At 40.7% G+C, this 22,679-nt stretch overlaps 1 protein-coding gene across 1 annotated transcript; it reads right to left on the reverse strand.

Annotated features, from left to right (window-relative positions):
• Positions 1-4,684: 4,684 nt before the first annotated feature.
• On the reverse strand, positions 4,685-5,779 carry foxd3 (forkhead box D3; the record flags this gene model as incomplete). The annotated part of the gene is made up of 1 exon (XM_084163536.1): positions 4,685-5,779. One exon carries the CDS (start codon positions 5,777-5,779, stop codon positions 4,685-4,687), a length of 1,095 nt encoding a protein of 364 aa, XP_084019662.1.
• Positions 5,780-22,679: the final 16,900 nt, after the last annotated feature.

Consider the following 22,679-nt stretch of genomic DNA (forward strand, 5'->3'; position numbering starts at 1 on the left):
GACCAATGACTGATAATGCTTCTGGACTTTATTGGATGAAGAGATTCATTAAGTAAGTAGCTAAGTAACTCTAACCTAGTATTATGACAATAACAACATTGTAATAGCACAATGGCAGTGGTAGTTAAAAGCAACAACCAGGTATGCAACCATAATAATAATATGCAACCATTCTGTTTTATTTGCACAGGTAATAAACACAGTTCATTATTGGTCATTTGTCATAGATCACAGGTAATTATTTAAATGTTTTTGTAGATTTCATTACACACACACGCACACACACACACACACACACACACACTCCCAGTAAATTGCACTTTGGATCAACTGAAACACTTGTCCTTGGACAAAGGGAAATTAATCAATAAAGTATTCTTATTTTTTTAAGAAACAGTGGGCAATAGGTCAACAAAACAGAGAGATTATTGTGGGAATGCGTCATCTGGAAAATAAGCAATGTGTCATCTGGAAAATGGATGAATGAAGTATTCTTCCTTGTAAAATAAAAAAAAGGCTACATAAAATGAACATTCCCAACTGAAACATGTTTTATAGTATAGGCAGTAGAAAACAGAGCGATCATTATGGGAATGTGTCATATCATCTGCAATATTAGAGGTCCATACTAGAGAATTACTTTTATTGGGAGAATCAATGTGTTTGCTGTCAACCAGATGACAAAGGCCAGTAAGTCCCCTCTTTCATTGTGTACTGATCCTAATTGTCTTGTGTTCTTTGTTTTATGTATTGTAGGCCTTGTAGATGTGAAAAACAAACACTAAGGACACATTTATACACATGACACAACTGTGCATAAACATCAATTTACAAAAAACGTGTCTAACAAAGTTAAGAATATGCTACTGTATTAATATTATTTGATTTTTCACTCAAAAGGCCTTGCAATACTCTGCTGTAAGAGCAGCATCAGCTAAGCTTTAATCTACAGCCCAAATGTACCTTCTGTATTAATTCAAACCTATTTCTATTATGTGAAGTAGATTATGAGCACCTCTGTGGCGGTCCATGCTGTTTGTGCTGTCAGTGTTGAGTGTGTCTCGGGGTTGTGGGAACTGCTTGTTCTCACTGTCCATACAACCCACCTGTGCAGCCCTCGAGAGCAGGTGCAGCTACAAAGGTCAACGTTGTGTGTGGGTGTGAGCGCCGGGCTATCTACAAAGCGCAGAAACGTTCAACAAAGCTCTATACTGTAGGCTTTTTAGGCCTCCCGAAAACGGAAATGCATCCAAACATTTGCGCGCAGGTCATCATCCTTCGCGTGTTGTAAGCCATTTCGTTGGAGAAGATGTAGCATATATCAGTATGATTATTAGCCTCGCCACATTTTAGATAGTAGTCTACTAGCCTATATCAATCTATATTCCTAAATTAAAACCTTAAAACCTTCTAATGGCTAAACCAGGCTTGTGGGGAATGCGTAATTTACATCCGATACATTAGTTGATCGAGGCCTATAGCCTATATAAAATAATTAAATACCAATTAGAATTGTATTAATAGGCTAAATATTATCGTTATTCTTGTCCATAAATAGGCTATGCTTCTTTTTTTGGGGTCTTATTTCAAGTCAAAATAGGCTACTTTCATATGGGCTCCCATTTCGTTCCATTTCAAATAATGTATTATGGGAAAGGCAATTCTGTCTTTGGGCACAATATGAAACGACTTACATATCCTACACAACAGTCCGTCCAAGCAACTTGAGATTGTACAAGAATAAAATGTAAAGGTATCAACTTTGGCCTAATATTTAGGCTTACATTATGCAGCTAATTACTTTGAGGATTATGATATGTCAAAATGAGTTTGCAGCCCCGTCAGTGTGTTTCTGTGAATATACAGAACTTGATATGCTACCTAGGTAATAACTCGAGGAGCTCCGGTGGTCCACAGTTGCAATACCCGTCGAATGTTATTACTTGACGTCAGGTATATAAAAAGCAGGGATCTATTATAACCTTGCACTTGTTAAAGAGTCAACTCTTTCCCACCAGCTGCCCCTAAAATAGACACACGATTAAAACCCGTTGAATCTAAACAATTTCACAGTGTCCCTACTCCAAGATAAATAAGATCGACCCAAACCACTCAGTATTAGCCCACTTACGCCAACAGATGTCGGATAGTCACCCATGTAATGCTCCTGGTTGGATATTTAGGCCTTATGTTTCTCTGTGTTTAAATCGCTTTGCACAAGAATAAAGGTGTCAATAAACGCCACCTAGCGATTTCCACAAGTCATTGCTGTTACACGGTTATGTGTGTGTTATTGTGGGCTACATTGTTTGAACAGTAAATGAACAGAATGTTTGAACAGAATGTCTCCTTCGAATAAAAGCTATATTCTTACCAAACTAGTACCGTAATTGCATGACAATATATGTAGGGATATATTTTCTCCGATGGTTTTGTTTTGCTAGAGAGCAATTGTTATAATGCCTACTCAATTACCATTTCTTGCTTTTACCTAAGACATAATAGAGATTATGGTAGTAATTATGAGACACATATACCAACATTTGTCAGTCATAGTTTTGTTGGAAAATAACCACCTTGACAATTAAAAAGAATGTAAACATTTTAATGAACAACCGTCGGTTGATAAGCAGCATTCATTCACTAATTTCGATTAGACCTTGCATTAAGATACTATAGGATCAACAGCCTATAGAAGTCAACGTAGATCCCTTTACAAATCTCCCCTCACAACGAAGTCCGAAGGTCTACATTTCAATACATTATTTGTCCTCGCAAGCCAGTAGGCCTGACTATAAATGCTTATATGTCATCATATTTTATCTATGTCTGGGCTTTATTTAAAAGAGAAGCCCCTGCATCGCTACGTCCTGTAAATCACCGACGGTATGTGATATCAAACTGTGCTTTGACGCGAGGCATCGGAGCAATGCGCATAAAAATGTAGTCTCATCTGAAGGAATAAGGAGTCAGTCGTGGAATGGGCGCCCCGTTACCCAGTGTCATTGAGAAGCACTGCCTCAGCAGCTTCTTCAGACTGAAAGTTAATTCAAGAAGAGAGTCCTTTCTCTGTTCCCATGAGTATCAGTTAAATATAGCCCCCTAACCCCTGTGCACCGCCACCGGCCACACACACCATCCACCATTTGCTGTTTGTGTAAAACTGATTAGCCAGACACAACTGTGAAACTAAGTGTTACTTTTATAGTAGCATCATGCAAACATATTTATATCTCCTCGGTTTCTCTTGTAATATGATACCATAATGTCTCGGCATTTACCAGTTATGCTAAAGAGCATCTGCACTGCATAACATTTCTCATGAGTAAATCCACTCTCATTTTCATGGTAGTAATGTTAGTGAAAACATTAGTAACAGCTTATTGATAATAAACTATTTTACTATTTTGATCCACCAAAGTCATTTTCAGACCAGTTCTAATGATTTCATGTTTGTTTTTAAGTTTTGTCTATAATAAAATAACGAGGAGGCAGAATCGAGCGTTCTGTGGCATTATAAGTAGCCTAATTCTTGATTAGTATTTAGACCTATATGCTATTAAAGATAACATCTATTTAATTGTTTTGACATCTGTAAATAAGCCAACATAACATACTAGCACAAATAGGCTATAATGATATAGCCTAGTTATTGTCATGCCAAATGATAACAAGATTTGATCATAACAAACCACAAAATAACTTTAAAAACAGTTGAATGTAACTGTAAATTGAAATTGATAATGAATTGATATTAAACTAAGGTAAACATTTCCTAATTCGTAATATCAATGGCCATATTTTATATTAAAGAGATATTACATTTGAACTAGGCCTATAGGAAATGACATGTGTTTCAGTTGACTAATTCATTACTTGCTCGCGGTAATAAACATGTCATTACACTCTCACTTAATTGTCATGGCAATAGAAATATTGGAATTTCAGAGGCCTACCTTTTATTATTGGCCTTAAATTAAATGCACCTGGTTTGTAATCTTGTTTTGATTGTTTAATGTGATAACATTTTTATCAATTTGTTTACAAAACCTGTACTAGTATTTTGTCATATCCCAGGCACTTTTCCGATTATTTCCTACTATTAAAATGGTTTCAATTAGAGACGTTTCAATAATTATCACAAATCAGACCTATCAGATAATTCAAAAACTACATAAAGAAAATGAATACTGCTAATGCTTCTTTCTTTATATTTATTAACAAATTATTCCAGTTTACAACACAATAGAGCTACATAGAATACATATATTTCAATTTATAAACAGACCATTTGTCCAGACTTAGAATAAGAACATGTTGTATCTTGTATGAAAAATCAAAACAGAAGTGTTGATTATTTTAAACTATAAGTGAGCTAGCTACCAGTTACAAAATAACATATAAAATAATATCAGGAAAGCTTGTCTATAACTATAATTGTTGTACAATTCAAACAACGAAATAAAATAAGTAAAAGTCAAACAAGTAAAAGTATTTCTTTTTACAAATATGTACAAATATTACCTGTACAGATAGCATTCCTTTTCTTTTCTCCTTTGTTAGTCTTTACATGGCTACAGATTGGTACACATCTTCCAGTGCTGCATGCCTATTTCGTGCTGTACAGTCCCCCCCCCCCCCCCCCCCCCCCCAAGTCTCTAGAAAAGTGACTATTTTATTGAGACTATTGAGGCCATTTGGACACTGCGGTTACTGAGGGTAAAAACTGTCCCGACATGATATTAGATGGCATGCTAAGCATTGGTGCAATAGCTGCTGTTGTCCTGGTTAGGGCATGTGCGCTCAACAACGCCGATTGAACAGTCACCGGAGGCCGCATGAAAGTCTGTGCACTCGAGGAAGTGGATACCCCGATGATGTTTTCTATACTGAAAGACGGTCTACTGGAGGGCTCGGACTTTATCATAGACGCGGTGCTCAGGCTGTTTAGCTGCATCTGTAGGCTGGGGCTGAGCTGAGAGTTGAAGGCTTTTCTGTTCAGCTCAGCGGAGGACAAGAGAGGGACAGTCGGGGGAAGCATGGGACCTACAGGGTGCATGTAAGGGTACATCCCCGCTGGATGGGTGTAGGCTGGGTGAATTCCATAGTGACGTCCGTAAGGATTCCCAATACTGTAAGCCCCAAAACTTTGCATCATGAGGGCTGTCTGGTCCCTGAGGATGTCTGGCTGGTGCCTCTTGAATCGTTTCCTCCTCCTGAGGAAGCTGCCGTTGTCAAACATATCTTCCGACTGGGGGTCCAGTGTCCAGTAGTTGCCCTTACCAGGGTTGCCCGGCTCCCGGGGGATTTTCACGAAGCAGTCGTTCAGTGACAGGTTGTGCCGGATGGAGTTCTGCCAGGCTGGAAACTTCTCTCGGTAGTACGGGAACCGGCTGCTGATGAACTCGCAGATCCCGCTGAGTGTGAGTTTCTTCTGCGGGCTCTGGAGTATAGACATTGTGATGAGCGCGATGTAGGAGTAGGGGGGCTTCACCAGGCTGTTTTTCGGCTTGCTGCTCATGGCACCCGACGCGCTCTCCGTGCCGTCCGCTTTGGTCTCTCCCTCCCCGGCGCTCTCGCAGGGACTCCCGGACCTGTCCTTCACTTCTATCTCCTCCACCTCCTCCGAGCGGTCTTGCATGCCCCCCTGGCTGTCGCAGTCGCTGTCTCGCTCCATTCCCTCATCGCCTTCGCCGACCACGTCGATATCCACATCCTCGGCAGTGAGCACCGTGTGACCGGACATGTCGTTGGCACTGTTGCCACCAGACAGGGTCATCACAGCTTACTTTACCGAGGAACAACCAGGGATCTAGGTGAGGGTGTGCGCGCGGCCCGTCCGTTGCCGTCAGATCGGATGTCGCCGGATTCTAAATGCAGGTCAGACCGGCCTGCCAGAGAAACTTAAACTTCAGAAAATATTTCTCCAGTCGAGTAGCCTAGTAGTCTTCTTAAGGGTTTTAGTTTTGGTGTGTGCGCTTCACGCCTCGATGTCCTTCAATCGCTATTTCCTAGTAAGAGTGGTTTAAGAGTGTGAAGTCAAGATGACACATGCTTTTAAAGCCGGTTTTAAGGACTGTCTGATAGATTACTTTTCCAGTTTAAAATATACTATCAGTGCCGCCACGTGATTGGGTGACGTCAGACGTCCCCCTGCTAAACCATGCAAACTGAAGTTGTTTCATGGATTTGTCAACAAAGGGACAACAGTAATGCTGCTTTCCACTACTCTCTGTCTGTGTTCGTCCGTCATAGACCATTTAACGGTACCGGGGGGGGGGGGGGGGGGGGGGTATGAAAATTGGCCTACATGATTGAAAGATCTGATGCACATTTTATCTCGGGGCTGCACTAAAACCAAATCTTAACTTTGCTTAAACAAATTGCTTGTGTTGAATGCTGCTGAATGAAAACGTCGACAGCTAAGTTAATTTAGTCTCTTCTAGTTATTATTGTGTGCTCGTCTTTATGTTGCATGGGATATAATAATTTTATTACATTGGAAAATAGAGTCTATAATTCTTAGTTGCCTGCTCCGTACCCAAATTACTTCACGTGTAATTCTTACTTTATGCGTAAGACCTTTTGGTGAAAGACATAGCCTACTTATTATTATTATTTACTATTATACTAACAAAAATCTAGTTTAACTTTCACGATGGATTGTGTAGATTTCACCATGGAATGTAAGGCTATATTCAGACGATTCATTCCGTGGATTTGTCAAAGGTGAGAAGGATATTGAGCAACAACCATGGAAAAGAATAAATAAATAATTGTCAACGGGTTTTGCCAGAGGTGTTAACGACCTAATCATTGCATGTGTTAGCATATGAAAAAGTAGGAAATGCGGGACCGGGTGAATGCAAAGGTCCCATTCACAACCATGAAGGTGTGTGGTGTATGTGGGCTGTTCACTAGAAAGGATGTAGAAACGAATACAGAAGTCTAAACGTTTCCTGCGTCGTGTGAGAAATGTTGTCCGATGTCATTGTGGTGGAGTGGAGTGGAGGGGGTCAGGAGAAGTATCATTACCATCCCTGCTCTGATTATAGCCTGCAAATAGGCTGAAGATGGTCGGGCAGACACATAGCACTGTTTATCTATTTAAAATAGGGGACATGTTCATTGCTAATTTACAAAAGCTGCCGTGGCTTTGTTGTGAAGAAATAAAACAGGAGTATCTTCCTATCTTAGATTCTCTATCTATGTGCCACAAGCAATATAACTTCCTATTGATTCCGTCTGAAACACCTCCTGCCGTAATGAAAATATATTTTAATTGACAACAGAATCAATTATTCTTACCACCCCTCTATTAGAACTAACAAAAATGTGTAAATGACTTTACGATGGGAACGGAGTAGCAGTTAACCATGACAAGGTCTATTTTGCTCAGTTCAAAGCTCCTCTTCTGGCCTCCATTGAAAAGCTAAACAGCAATCTGTGCACATTGGCATTGCACTGTGAGGATTTCGCTACCACTAACCACAACTCCCTCAGACACCACCACAAATACTTAGATTATTTGCTTATAAACACTATTATGTAGATCACATCATCGATCACATCATCTTTATTTAGGTCAACAAATACAACTCAATTAGGCCTATTATGATTAATATATATATAATGATTATTTTAATTTGATAATTGTTCAATATTATTAGAATACTATAACCATTATATTTTATATATTTGACGTTGCTAGAAATCGTCCAAATTATAGCTCTGTTGTTTCTAACAATGTCCTCGGAAAATATAGGCTAGGTACATCGAAAATGGGCCTTTACTAATACATATTTTACCATTTTAGTATCTAATATTACATAATTTCTGATATCATTCAATTCGTCATTCCCAAGCCTGTATTTTATTAATCTAAAAACATGCGACTCGCGGCCGCGACCTCCATGATCTTCTTCTCTCTCTATCCTTTAATTCTACCTGGCACAGGGGGCTCGTGCCTAGTGCTGCACCTTTGACGCGGCTGCTCCTTTGTTTGAATAAAAGTCGGATTAATGAAATCATATCGTTAATAATGGTGTTGCAGTGAAAAGGCCCCCGGATTAGACATGCATTGTGCTAATCTCTTGCTTAGGCAAGCACCCGGTGACCTGTGTGATGTGGAGTCTATCAATACCGGGCTATTTAGCAGATGAAATCACAGCTCACCCACTCACTCCTATATCTAGCTAACACTGACACTACACAACTATTTGCGTACCATGTTTGTTTCCTTTTTCACGGAATTGTTTATATATACATCATATTGTTTGTTGGGGGAGTAATACTTTTATTTTTAGTTGTGCATTATTGACTATGTTATGTCATTTTAGATTTGGGCATCTCAGAAACGTTTAGAAACAGGTGTAGGCTATCCTAAAAGGGTCCTTCGTCTTTAAATCCGAGGTGCAGCGTGTTGTGAAAGACAGCCAATGTAACTAGGAGATCGAAGCTGTCCTCCCTGTGATCTTTTGAAGCCTCATAAATCCGCTTTTATATCTTTGCAGTTTGTTAATGAAATGTACATTTAAGCACACATGCACGGCTTAGCCCGACAAAACCTTTTAGAATAATAAGCTAACTCTCCACCATGAACCATTAGAGGACGCGGCAGCGATAGCAGATAGCAGGTGACAGAGCGGATACGGTCACCGCGTCGCCGCGTTGAATGTGATTACCACAGGAAGGTCAGAAACAAATACCTCCTGGATAGCAAAACGGTATAGAATTTCTGCCTAATTAAATTGCTTAAATAAAAAGAGATAAGGATGAAATTGAAAAGTGTGTCAGAAACAGGGAGAGCGAGAGAATGTGTGCTCTGAAGAAAAATAGATTACTAGAATGGAAACGGGAGGGGATGGAAAGACGCGGCTGCACATGAAACCAAGAATGGCGCGTATAATTACGCATGGCCACATATTAATTACGCACGGGCATATATTAATCCACGGTACTTGTATACGCCATAATGCTGCATTATTTCCACTATTACTGAATAAAAACACAAAAATAAAACAGCATAAATGTCCTAGACATCGAATAATGTGTTATTGCCCACAGAGGAACAGGAATCATTGACGACAGAAGACTCAGTGCGTTCTTCTTGGTGAATGGACGCATCCTCGCTTTAGTGGTGGCTGCAGAATCAAAGGATGCTCTCTCATTATTTTAAACCATTTCCTTCCAGTAAATAAATTATGTAAAACTTGGAGCTGCTGCGGATTAAGAGCTAAGGATCCTGGCATCATCAGCCCGATGCCTGTGTCTGTTTGGCGTTCGCCAAAAACCTAACGTGAAAACTATTCGTTTGAAAACTGATTTTTGAAAGGCAACTCATTTAATTAATTATGGGAGAGTTTTGGGGGGCAGAAAGTTAGTAAAACGGTATGATAAATTAATGGCATTGTTAGCCCGCTTTTAATTACGGCTATTATGTTAATTATTTTACATCACCGAATGATCAGCACGCCACATTTAATAAAAACGAGCCATTCTCTGTAAAACTGTTCTTTTGTATAGGAAGAGGGAAGTGTCTACGTCATAATCTCTAATTAGATTTTTCACAGTCGACACCGTGATTCCCTCAAGGCTATACCCACCAGAAGGCAGGATCTCAGCCGTTTTTGGGGAATTCGCCATTTTCACCCCCTTGAAGAATCCACTCTATCAACCTGCAACTTTCTGTCAAACAATATGATGTAGCTCATTTTTAACCATCCCTTTTGTAGAATCATCCCGGAGCCTCGTGCAGTCACAACAATGCACAAAGGGGCCAAACAGAGAATGTGTGTCGCGCTCTGCAGATGCGCCAGAATAACGACATAATTGCTTTGGTATCCAAAATACAAAATGACAGGAAGATATGGTTAAAAGCCAAGAGGAAACAACATGGACAATATCACGGCCTGGTGGCTGTAGGTCTATAGATGATTTATCGAATGGACACCTGAGTTTGAACACCTGAGATGTGGAGCAGGCACTGGTGATGGATATGAAAGGGATTGGCTATGGATAAATTATCAATTGATCATGATAATAGGATACAGTGACATTAGGCCTATACTTTCGATGCATTAATTTTCTTCATATTGCTCCTCTTCAGTATATTTCGATAATGTCCTCCCTAAAACAATAAGCGTCCAATCTGTTATTTATTAAATATATTATTTTTTCCCCCTGAAATCTTTGTGCAGTAAAATTGGAAAATCTATGTTTTAGTTTTTCGTGTTATGCAAAAATTGTGACAAGGCCATTGCTCGATTTTGTAACGATTTTTCTTTTAACCTTTTCGACCATACAGTGATGCAATTATCAAATAGGTTGCCACCTAACCCATACAATCAAGACAACTGAGAGTTGTGTAGACCTAATCAACATACAGTTTACTGTAGGTCTTGGCTATAGATTATTGAAGGTGCCTTCAAATGCAGTATCTAAATACTGAACAAGGTCCAATAGATGCTATTGACTCCGACACGGTGAGAGACTGGTGAGAGATGTTAGTAGCCTACACGTCATAATTACTGGTGTACAGCGATTAGGCCTATACTGTAATCAACAGCGATTAGGCCTATACTGTAATCAACAGCGATTAGGCCTATACTGTAATCAACAGCGATTAGGCCTATACTGTAATCAACAGCGATTAGGCCTATACTGTAATCAACAGCGATTAGGCCTATACTGTAATCAACGTGAGGAATAGGCGAATATTGTTTTAACGTTATTTATCCAATCATTTTTAATTTATTCAATAATTAGGCATATTTCTCAAAAGCACATGAATGACATATTTCAGGGGCCATTAGTTATGGGCTTTTAGTGAGGTTGTTATTCATTAGTTTGCCTACATATTTTGTTAAAAATAGTAGGCCTATGTTTAACCCACACGCATTATATCCATTAGACATATACTTCAATTTGCATTGAAATGGTTCACATTTATAGGCTACATTAAAACTTCATGTGTCAAGATCATGTTTTCAACATCGAATAATTGCTTCATTGATTATCCAGGCAACGTATTAACATGCAACAACATGGAGATCTTATTGACATTGATTGAAATGTTGTTGGTTTGTTTTCATAATGCGTCTGCTATCATCCCACATTTCCAAGATAGTAGCCTATCGAGTAAAACCAACGGAATGGTTGCCGTCTCTCTGCTCTCTAAAGACTCATCATTAGTTCGAATTCGAAAGTGTTCGGTGCTCGGAGTTCCCCATGAAGGCTTGCGATGTGGAATGGTGCGAGGCTGGGAAAGTGACACCTCCTGCTAAATGTGAGCTGGATTAACATGCCAATGTGTCTTGTTAAGTATGTGCAATGTCACCCGGTTTGTAGATTTTATTGTCATTTAGATGAGGGCTCAAGTTGCACATTAGCACTACCAGAAAGTGTTATTTGAGTACAGTAGGTTGTAAACAGCACAAATTACACGTAATACGCGATGTCACTCATCGCACCACCTTGGATAAAAGTGCTGCTACCTGGAACAGACCTGTAGACGGATAAAACAATTAATTTAAATCTAATACTTTTAACATACAATTATTTTAATAAAAAATCAAAGACAGACAGTACATGATCTAATATTGAAATGCAGGCATGCTGTTTTGGACTGTGTGATCTTTGGGAGACAATCATTAATTGAAAATTAACAAATACTTGTATTTACCATGTAACATAAATAATTCCCAAGTATAAGAGATCCTCTTGGCAACGAAAAGGTCTAATTTCTATTTTTGTGTTGTCCCTGCCCTGCCGAAGAGGTTTTGGTTCCAGACTATAGCAAGTCAGGCGCCCTAAGGAAGTCAAAATAAAAGAATGGAAATAAAATCTAAATTGGCCATGGCCACACATTTTTAGGTTCATGTGGAGGTTTGGTAGTTATTGGGTAAGTGGTGTCTTTTGGTATTTATTCCGTTGCAGTTTGCGTCCTGTGAATATAGGGCTATAATAATCTGATGATATTTATAAATGGGGTGATTGCAACATGAGAAATGGAATCTACCAACACCAATCCATAAAGCCACTTGGATTTTATATCGAATGAGAGACCCTGCTAAACTCCTACTGCATGTTGTCTATGTCCAGGCCATTTTAATGTTTACATTTGAGACAGTGCCTCTTTAAAGCCTCTACAGATAAAACGACAACTCCCATTACCTGTAATTTATGTTAAAGGGAACTGTCATTCTTTAGCTTGGTAATGTAGCGTATTCCGCATGGCACTTGTACTGACCCTTGAACTCAATCTCGTCTTGCGTATTGATGCATACATATCTATAACAGTACCTTCTCCTAGAGGTGGCTGCTTCTAATAATCTGTCAGATTCTCTGCAGAGCCATGTTTTAACCGGATTTACCTTGCTGGCTCCAAAACCCAATTACCTGGATTGGGGATGATGAGGGGAAATCTTTGGATATGAAAGCGCGCGCTGTGATCGACTGTTGAGGGGTGTCACGGGGGGCCTGTAACGGTTGATCCATGGTGCCACAAGCAGATTCCCTTGTGACTGTGAGAATAGACTGCTGATGTTGTTGCCATTATGAGATCAAACCAACAACATTTAAATCACTTTCAATAAGATGCCATACTGTAGGCCTTTTGCCTACATATTTCCCGTTGTTGTTGCTTGTTGCTTTATAAAATATAATTAGCCTAGTATTCCTTACCTGGAAAATCCTAAAACGGAAATGTAATGTGTAGTTTTGTTTTAGGTGCATGGCAGAGGAGGCTGGTGGGAGGAGATACAGGAGGACAGGCTCATTGTAATGACTGTAATGGAATTAATGGAAGGTATCAAACACATCAAACAAAGGGAAACCACATGTTTGACTCCGTTCCATTGATTCCATTCCATCCATTGCAATTAGCCCATCCTATACAGATAGCTCCTCCCACCAGCCTCCTCTGGTGCATGGTGATGTTAGATCTCTATTGCTTTGATAAACTAATGTAGTTAATTATAACGAGTGTAGAGGCTTAATATGGTAAAATGTCATGTTGGTTCAAGAGATTAATGATTATTGGTCAAGTCAGACAAGGCTAACATTTTCATGGCTGTTTCAAGAGTTTACTCAAGGTAAATACAATTAGCATTCTTTTCATTGTTTTGCTGAACTTGAGATCTTGTTCTGCAGTTCGGCAAAAATATAAATGAACATCAGGGTGAAAACATAAATAGCCTAATAATTAATTATTCAAAATACGTCAAAGAAAGTGATAAATGCCCACTGTCCCAAGGCGTGTTTGTTTAATATTGTTTCAGAGATTTCGTAGATGTCTTTATGGAATGTTTATATATATGTACATGCATGTAATTATCCATATTGGCATGCATATCAATAACAATTTAAATATTTGAGTCCAAAGTCACGCACAAGAACATCAATATATTTTACACATCCCTCCACATTTCTCTTTAAAGATGCAATCAATGGCTTCAATTCATTACCCATGTGTGTGTCTTAGGTATGGGCTTTGTGATAAACAATACTTCTCCTCTCTTCAGTCCCATATAACTTCACTGGCTCTGTACTTTTACAAATGCCTCTAGGCTATAAATACTAATGGAATCTCTTTGCTTAATTTGATTTTGCTGATACACTTGCAGTTATGGCTGAACTTTCCCACGAGAGCGGCTGATTGAACGGCTCTCCAGTCCGTATGGAAGCGCGAAAACATTTCGCAGAGCCGGGGAGATCATTTCCATAATTACCCCCGTCTATCCGCAGCCTTAACGACCTTCTGCAACAATAAAAAGATCTCTTGTTAATTCCATCTCTGTCGCTGACATTCAAGAGATTTCTATCTTTTATATGTTTGAGGGGTTCACGAGATAACAAGTGTACTTCTTTTTCTTTTTTTCTACCCCATTTTCAGCCCCAAAGAGAGCAGTCGATTTAATTAGCCCCAACACTTCACCGCCAGGGCCGGGGCTGGGGCTGCTGATGGCGGATATAGGCTATGAAAGAGATCCGCTTGTGTCTCCACATCCACGCCTTGTCCCCTCTATGCCCCAAAGTCTGATAATTTATGGGCCTGCGAGAGATTATAAAGATGGATCTTCAAGGCAATCAATTTTCATGTTGCGTTTTGAATGATGGGATAGAAATGAAGTACAGAATAATTAAAAAGATCACAAGTCCCCCCGTGCATGTAATTATGGTTAAGTCCCAAATGGCACCTTGTTCCCTATTTAGTGCACTACTTTTGACCTGGGCCCATAGCGCTCTGGTCGAAAGGGGTGCACTATGTAGGGAATATGGTGCCGTTTGGGATGCACTCTAGTGGTTTGACCATTCAGTGTGCTGCTGGAGGATTGCCTTTGATTTGATGGAGAGGGAGAGCACCCTCGGTCCAGTCCAGTCTCACACCAACACAATAGGGGGTTTCAGCACTAAGGATGTATTTAAAAATGGTCTCTCGCTGCGACTGTGACTTATGGGACTATAGTGGACTGTGTACTTGTCCACCAGAAGATCATAGCAGATAGCCTGTTGTCTGTTTAATAGAGGAGGTTACATGATGGCTAAATTTGAATGAGTCAGTTGGCACTAAAGTGAGAGGCAGTTGGTTGTTTTGAATTTTTAATATGTTATATAGTGTGACTACAATGTTTGGTGTGTTTGAGCTTTGGGACCAAAATAAAATGCTTCCTTTTTGCATATGAATGGGTGTGAAGATGTACTGTAAGCCTACTACATGGGCATGTCTATGGCCTTTATTGTTTTGCACAATCGTTTCAAATAGGGTTCTAGTCATTGCCTTCTTCCTCAAGCAGAATGACAGTGTCAATGTAGGCATATTTTCCTTCAGGTTTTCCAGCACACATGCAGTTTTACAAAAGTCAGTGTTCTTCTCTCCTCTCTTTACATTTAAAGCCATGCTATAAAATACAAAAAAACACTGTTTTTATTCTGATAGGATACCATGATACAGTAACTAACTTTCTAATACTTCCTGGTTGTCTTAGATATTATTTTTCAATTTTGTATATGCAGTATTTGTTATGTATAAGTTATAAAAAAATCCTAAGCACATTGAAGCCTCACAGTCTGTGCATTGTGAAGGCATCAAGGCATATGGCCACATACAGTGCATTTGGAAAGTATTCAAACCCCTTGACTTTTTCTACATTTTGTTACGTTACAGCCTTATTCTAAAATTGATTAAATATCATTTTTTAGTCATCAATCTACACACAATACCCTATAATGACAAAGTGAAAACAGGTTTTTAGAATTGTGTGCAAATGTATTAAAAATAAAAAACAGAAATACCTTATTTATATAAGAATTCAGACCCTTTGCTATGAGACTCGATATTGAGCTCAGGTGCATCCTGTTTCCATTGATCATCCTTGAGATGTTTCTACAACTTGATTGGAGTCCACATGTGGTAAATTAAATTGATTGGACATGATTTGGAAAGGCACACACCTGTCTATATAAGGTCCCACAGTTGACAGTGCATGTCAGAGCAAAAACCAAGCCATGAGGTCAAAGGAATTGTCCGTAGCGCTCCGAGACAGGATTGTGTCGAGGCACAGATCTGGGGAAGGGTACCAAAAAATGTCTGCAGCATTGAAGGTCCCCAAGAACACAATGGCCTCCATCATTCTTAAATGGAAGATGTTTGGAACCACCAAGACTCTTGCTAATGCTGGCTGCCCGGCCAAACTGAGCAATCAGGGGAGAAGGGCCTTGGTCAGGGAGGTGACCAAGAACCCGATGGTCACTCTGACAGAGCTCCAGAGTTCCTCTGTGGAGATGGGAGAACCTTCCAGAAGGACAACCATCTCTGCAGCACTCCACCAATCAGGCCTTTATGGTAGAGTGGCCAGACGGAAGCCACTCCTCAGTAAAAGGTACATGACAGCCCGCTTCGAGTTTGCCAAAAGGCACCTAAAGACTCTCAGACCATGAGAAACAAGATTCTCTGGTTGATGAAACCAAGATTGAACTCTTTGGCCTGAATGCCAAGCATTACGTCTGGAGGAAACCTGGCACCATCCCTACGGTGAAGCATGGTGGTGGTAGCAATCATGCTGTGGGGATGTTGTTCAGCGGCAGGGATTGGGAGACTTGTCATGATCCAGGGAAAGATGAACGGACTAAAGTACAGAGAGATCCTTGTTGAAAACCTGCTCCAGAGCGCTCAGGACCTCAGACTGGGGGCGAAGGTTCACTTTCAACAGGACAACGATCCTAAGCACACAGCCAAGACAATGCAGGAGTGGCTTTGGGACAAGTCTCTGAATGTCCTTGAGTGGCCCATCCAGAGCCCGGACTTGAACCCGATCTAACATCTCTGGAGAGACCTGAAAATAGTTGTGCAGCGACACTCCCCATCCAACCTGACAGAGCTTGAGAGGATCTGCAAGAAGAATAGGAGAAACTCCCCAAATACAGGTGTGCCAGGCTTGTAGCGTCATACCCAAGAAGACTTGAGGCTGTAATCGCTGCCAAAGGTGCTTCAGCAAAGTACTGAGTAAAGGGTCTGAAAACTTTTGTAAATGTGATATTTCAGTTTTTTTTGGTATAAATGTGTTTTTGCTTTGTCATTATGGGTATTGTGTGTAGATTGATGAGGGGAAAAAACGATTTAATCCATTTTAGAATAAGGCTTTAACGTAACAAAATGTGGAAAAAGTAAGGGGTCTGAATACTTTCCCAATGCACTGTACACAGTGTGACTGCTCTGCTCTCTGTGCTTGAAGGGTAACGTTATCTGGCAGTATCTCACATTGGATATCATTCGGCCCGGTCACTTAGCTAACTCAACATCAGTAGCAATGCAGAACGAGAGAGAAAGGAGAGAGAGAGAGAATAAGAGAGAGATACAGATTAAATACCACTCACAGTTTTACATCATTCGCCAGCTAGGACAATGCCGTTAGCAGTCGCTAACTTAGTGTAGATTGCCTTTTAAAGATATTGACATTTGGTAATTGGTAGGCTGAGATTGATTTCTACAGCAGAGCAGCAGTCTCTCTCTCTCTCTCTCTCTCTCTCTCTCTCTCTCTCTCTCTCTCTCTATACATTATCAGAGGGATGAGATGTCTGGTTTTGTACAGTGAGAGAAAGCAGAGAAAGAGGGAGTGTTATATTGTTACAGTAAATATGTGTCTATTGTGTATACAGTCGTGGTCAAAAGTTTTGAGAATGCCACAAGTATTGGTCTTCACAAAGTTTGCTGCTTCAGTGTTTTTAGATATTTTTGTCAGATGTTACTATGGTATACTGAAGTATAATTACAAGCATTCCATAAGTGTCAAAGGCTTTTATTGACAATTACATTTAGTTTATGCAAAGAGTCAATATTTGCAGTGTTGACCCTTCTTTTTCAAGACCTCTGCAATCCGCCCTGGCATGCTGTCAATTAACTTCTGTGCCACATCCTGACTGATGGCAGCCCATTCTTGCATAATCAATGCTTGGAATTTGTCAGAATTTGTGGGTTTTTGTTTGTCTACCCGCCTCTTGAGGATCGACCACAAGTTCTCAATGGGATTAAGGTCTGGGGAGTTTCCTGGCCATGGACCCAAAATGTCGATGTTTTGTTCCCCGAGCCACTTAGTTATCACTTTTGCCTTATGGCAAGGTGCTCCATCATGCTGGAAAAGGCATTGGTCGTCACCAAACTGTTCTTGGATGGTTGGGAGAAGTTGCTCTCGGAGGATGTGTTGGTACCATTCTTTATTCATGGCTGTGTTCTTAGGCAAAATTGTGAGTGAGCCCACTCCCTTGGCTGAGAAGCAACCCCACACATGAATGGTCTCAGGATGCTTTACTGTTGGCATGACACAGGACTGATGGTAGCGCTCACCTTGTCTTCTCCAGACAAGTTGTTTTCCGGATGCCCCAAACAATTGGAAAGGGGATTCATCAGAGAAAATTACTTTACCCCAGTCCTCAGCAGTCCAGTCCCTGTACCTTTTGCAGAATACCAGTCTGTCCCTGATGCTTTTCCTGGAGAGAAGTGGCTTCTTTGCTGCCGTTCTTGACACTAGGCCATCCTCCAAAAGTCTTTGCCTCACTGTACGTGCAGATGCACTCACACCTGCCTGCTGCCATTCCTGAGCAAGCTCTGCACTGGTGGTGCACCGATCCCACAGCTGAATCAACTTTAGGAAACGGTCCTGGCGCTTGCTGGACCTTCTTGGGCGCCCTGACGCCTTCTTCACAACAATTGAACCTCTCTCCTTGAAGTTCTTGATGATCCGATAAATGGTTGATTTAGGTGCAATCTTACTAGCAGCAATATCCTTGCCTGTGAAGCTCTTTTTGTGCAAAGCAATGATGACGGCACGTGTTTCCTTGCAGGTAACCATGGTTAACAGAGGAAGAACAATGATTTCAAGCACCACCCTCCTTTTAAAGCTTCCAGTCTGTTATTCTAACTCAATCAGCATGACAGAGTGATCTCCAGCCTTGTCCTTGTCAACACTCTCACCTGTGTTAACGAGATAATCACTGACATGATGGCAGCTGGTCCTTTTGTGGCAGGGCTGAAATGCAGTGGAAATGTTTTTTTGGGATGAAGTTCATTTTCATGGCAAAGAGGGACTTTGCAATTTATTGCAATTCATCTGATCACTCTTCATGACATTCTGGAGTATATGCAAATTGCCATCATCAAAACTGATGCAGCAGACTTTGTGAAAATGAATATTTGTGTCATTCTCAAAACTTTTGACCACGACTGTACAGTATACATCCATCCTCCTAGATGAATTATGGTATGCTATCTTCACCATAATAAAGGGACATATTATCTAAATGGTTTGATTACTAAGGATCCACACAAAAGATCATCAATAAGACATGTTAAATGAACTGCCTGCCAATATGGGAAAATTCAATTAAACAGGTTGAATTCAATTAAACAGGTTGAATAAACTAACTTGCAAATAGGCGTACAGGAACATTAAATTAACACGTTCCAATAGTCCTAAAAGCAAATATCGGTATAGCATTCAGTGGTGCTGGAAGCAAGTACTGTTTTATCTCAGACGCTGTGAGAGGTTTGTAAATTGGAAGGACTATGTAGTGTTTCCCTGTATAAATATCAGAGCTACGGTTCGTTTGCACAGAGTTCACTGCGAGTCGCCATCTGTTGGGTTACAACCGTTAGTAGATGTAAACACATGGACAACACAGATGTCCATGGAATGTCCAGCAATAACGATGATCTCTTTAGATGAAGGCATGGTGATTTATGATTATCATAGTGTATCTTTGAAAGTTGTTGAGGTCAGATGGCTAGTTATCAGATGCCATAAGGTAAAGCAATGCTATCAGATTGCATTGGACTCAGACATACCGTATGTAGCCCATAGTTCCAAGCCCATACACGTCATATGCAAATCTCTTGAATCTCTGTCTCTGTGTCAAAAGTTTGTTCAGTGCAACTTTGTGAATGATGACAGTTTGTACATAAACATGTGGGTGTTGTTGGTTAGTCCTGCTGTTTTCACTGAGTGAGTGGCCTCTGGTTAAACTGCAGAATCAGGCTATTTGTATTATTTCAACACATCATAAAATCATCAAAGTGCAGTGGAAAATTGTAATTTGGCAGTCTCTTCCCCTTAGACCCTGTAATCTCCTGCAAATCTCTTACAATGAACCAGAGTGAACCAAAGGACCTGCTAACCAACTAATGTGTCCATGTGACTGGACTTGAGGGAGTGGAGCGCAGAACAGAAAACTCAATTATCATGTTAGAATTCTGCATGAAAACAATCTATTCTAGAAATTAGAGGTATTCCTGTCAGATGACTTGCGTTACAGGGGTAATCTCATTTGGAACAACCACCCCCCTTCTTTGAATGTTATCAAATGTTTACAAAGTGCTTAATGTGTCTAAATGCAATCAGAGAAACCATTGGTAATTGTGTGTCCGCCCGGCGTCATGCAGCACCCAGTGTTTTACCGTCGGTTGCCTTGATGTTACTGGGGATCAGAGACTATACGTGCCTTAACAAACCTTAGGTCCGCTTTGGGATGTGTTTGTGTGACAGACCAGGGTTCGAATCCACAAGACTGTGTAACCTAATGAGCAAAATCCTAGGCATTTGTTTGGGGAGTTTGATTTCCACATAAGCTCCACATATGACATCTTTCTAGTATTGTGTCTGTGTCTCGCTAGCAGTAACCGCTGTTGTTTCTTACCCTACAGTGTTACGTCTATTAGGACCCTGTATTGCTGCATCCTGCAAGGGGCCTTCAAACTTTAGGAAGCCCACAAAGGCTCCATTCTCCTCTGTGTTGCTCTTCTTTATCCCCAGCCCCAGGGCACGGCAGAGCCCTCAAACCCCAGTATTGTCTGAGCAAAACCACATATTACATTTGCTCTGCATAACCCATTTCATTGAGCTGTGCTGCAGGAATTCCTTGCCGGGTCATTCATCTATGTACATGGTTTAGATGCAAAGAAAGCCAGTGAAGGATAATATTAAGGAAGTTACATATATTTCATTTTTGCTAGCCTATGTCATTCATTCCTCTTCCCTTTCTTTATGCCTTGGTGTCGTGTTGGGGATGTTGACAGGGATTCTTGCAGAGAGAGAAAGGGGATGTTGACAGGGATTCTTGCAGAGAGAAAAAGGGGATGTTTGGGACATTTGCTCCGAGCGATCTCTGGATTTCTGCCTGTATCTGTAATGTTTTGAAGCTCATTAGGAATTCTGGGCTTTCCCATCAGGAATGTCAATTGAATGGAGCTGAATGGAAACCAAGAGGCTTTTATATCCACTCTAACAATTAACAATGAATAAGAAAACCCATTTTTAAAAACTCTCCATAAGCCTAGCGATTCACTGATCACACTGTTTGGTGATCCACTGTCTCCAAATGCTAACTTATTTATGCTAACTTATTATTAAAATGTTAGCATTTGGATACAGTGGCCAGGTAAACAAAACCAATTCATTTGGCTAATCTCCCAGACAGGATAGATTGTTGTCCAAGCTGAATTATTCTGATACAATCAAATGAAGCCTTTGCACCACCATTCTGATGGGAAGACAGCTGCTGAGAGGTGAGTTGTTTTTATGTATTTTCGCCATGCCAAATCTCTTCTGATAATCGCAGCATGTGGTCAACTGACTGTTGTGTTTAGATGTAAGCCTAACAGGTCACTGCCATTTCTCCTGTCTGATAGGCCTATTCATGTGACGTGAGACCCTTCTTCACATTTTAAGCCAACCAATCCTACCCACTGGGCAAAAACTGGTTGAATCAACGTTGTTTCCACGTAATTTCAACCCCCCAAATCAATGTGATGATGTTGAATCAATGTGGATAACTGATTGGATTTGCAAAAAGTAATCAACATTAGGGCATTTTGTCTTTTTCCCCAAGTTTTAACCGAAATCCAATGACATGGTGTCATTTTTTACATTTCACTTTGGATTCACGTTAGTTGACAACTCAATAAAAATGTAAATCAAAACTAGATTTTGAACTGACATCTGTGCCCAGTGGGTAACTTGATAAAATCAGACTGAGGTTAGTTCTGTGTAACTCAATGGAGTTTATCAGAGGAGACCGCAACAGTGACATTTACGTAAGTAATCCCAATTAGAAAACCTTACTGGAAGTTTACGTCGGTTTAGGGGCCAGTTCGTGGGCAAATTTTCCATGCTACAGTAAATGTCGAACCGCACCGCAAGGTCATGGCAACAGAGATGCAATAGATATCTAATGCAGTCATCAAGAGTAATGATAGCATCAGTAAATAATGAAGGGAACACATCTCTTATTCCAAGTCTGTGTGTCAAATGGCACCCTACTTCCTTTATAGTGCACTACTTTGGACCATGGCCTAGAAGTGCACTATAAAGGGAATAGTGCCATTTGGGATGCATTTTGAGACAGTCGTACAGTCTCTCTCTGACCATAACCGTCCAGCCCCCTGCTGTGTCCATCTCGTAGCTCTTGTCTGTCCCCGTGGCTTGGCATCTGTTTGGCAGTCACACAGTCACCCAGAGTCTTAAGTTCACCCTGCCTTCTGAGTGGTTTACTGTGTCTGCTAGGCTTGATTGCTGCCTGTCCGTATGCTTGGTGTCATGGCCTGCTCTACCACTGCACCAAGTGTACAGTGTGTGTGTGTGAAGGGGTATGGGGGACGGACACCAGGACACCATAAACACTGTCATTATACACCGTGTGTGTAGCCTGCCCCAAACTCTGCTGCAACACTCTGTCTGTCTGCCTGTAGTGTGCATTTCTTTCTCTTATCCAAACCGCACGTTCCCTGCTGTGTGTAAATGGGTTCTGTACTGTAACCTATGTGTCCAGGGGTGTAAATGGGTTCTGTACTGTAACCTATGTGTCCAGGGGTGTAAATGGGTTCTGTACTGTAACCTATGTGTCCAGGGGTGTAAATGGGTTCTGTACTGTAACCTATGTGTCCAGGGGTGTAAATGGGTTCTGTACTGTAACCTATGTGTCCAGGGGTGTAAATGGGTTCTGTACTGTAACCTATGTGTCCAGGGGTGTAAATGGGTTCTGTACTGTAACCTATGTGTCCAGGGGTGTAAATGGGTTCTGGACTGTAACCTATGTGTCCAGGGGTGTAAATGGGTTCTGTACTGTAACCTATGTGTCCAGGGGTGTAAATGGGTTCTGTACTGTAACCTATGTGTCCAGGGGTGTAAATC

This window comes from Coregonus lavaretus, assembly GCF_964263955.1.
Source record: "Coregonus lavaretus genome assembly, chromosome: 6".
NCBI classification, from domain to species: Eukaryota; Metazoa; Chordata; class Actinopteri; order Salmoniformes; family Salmonidae; genus Coregonus; species Coregonus lavaretus.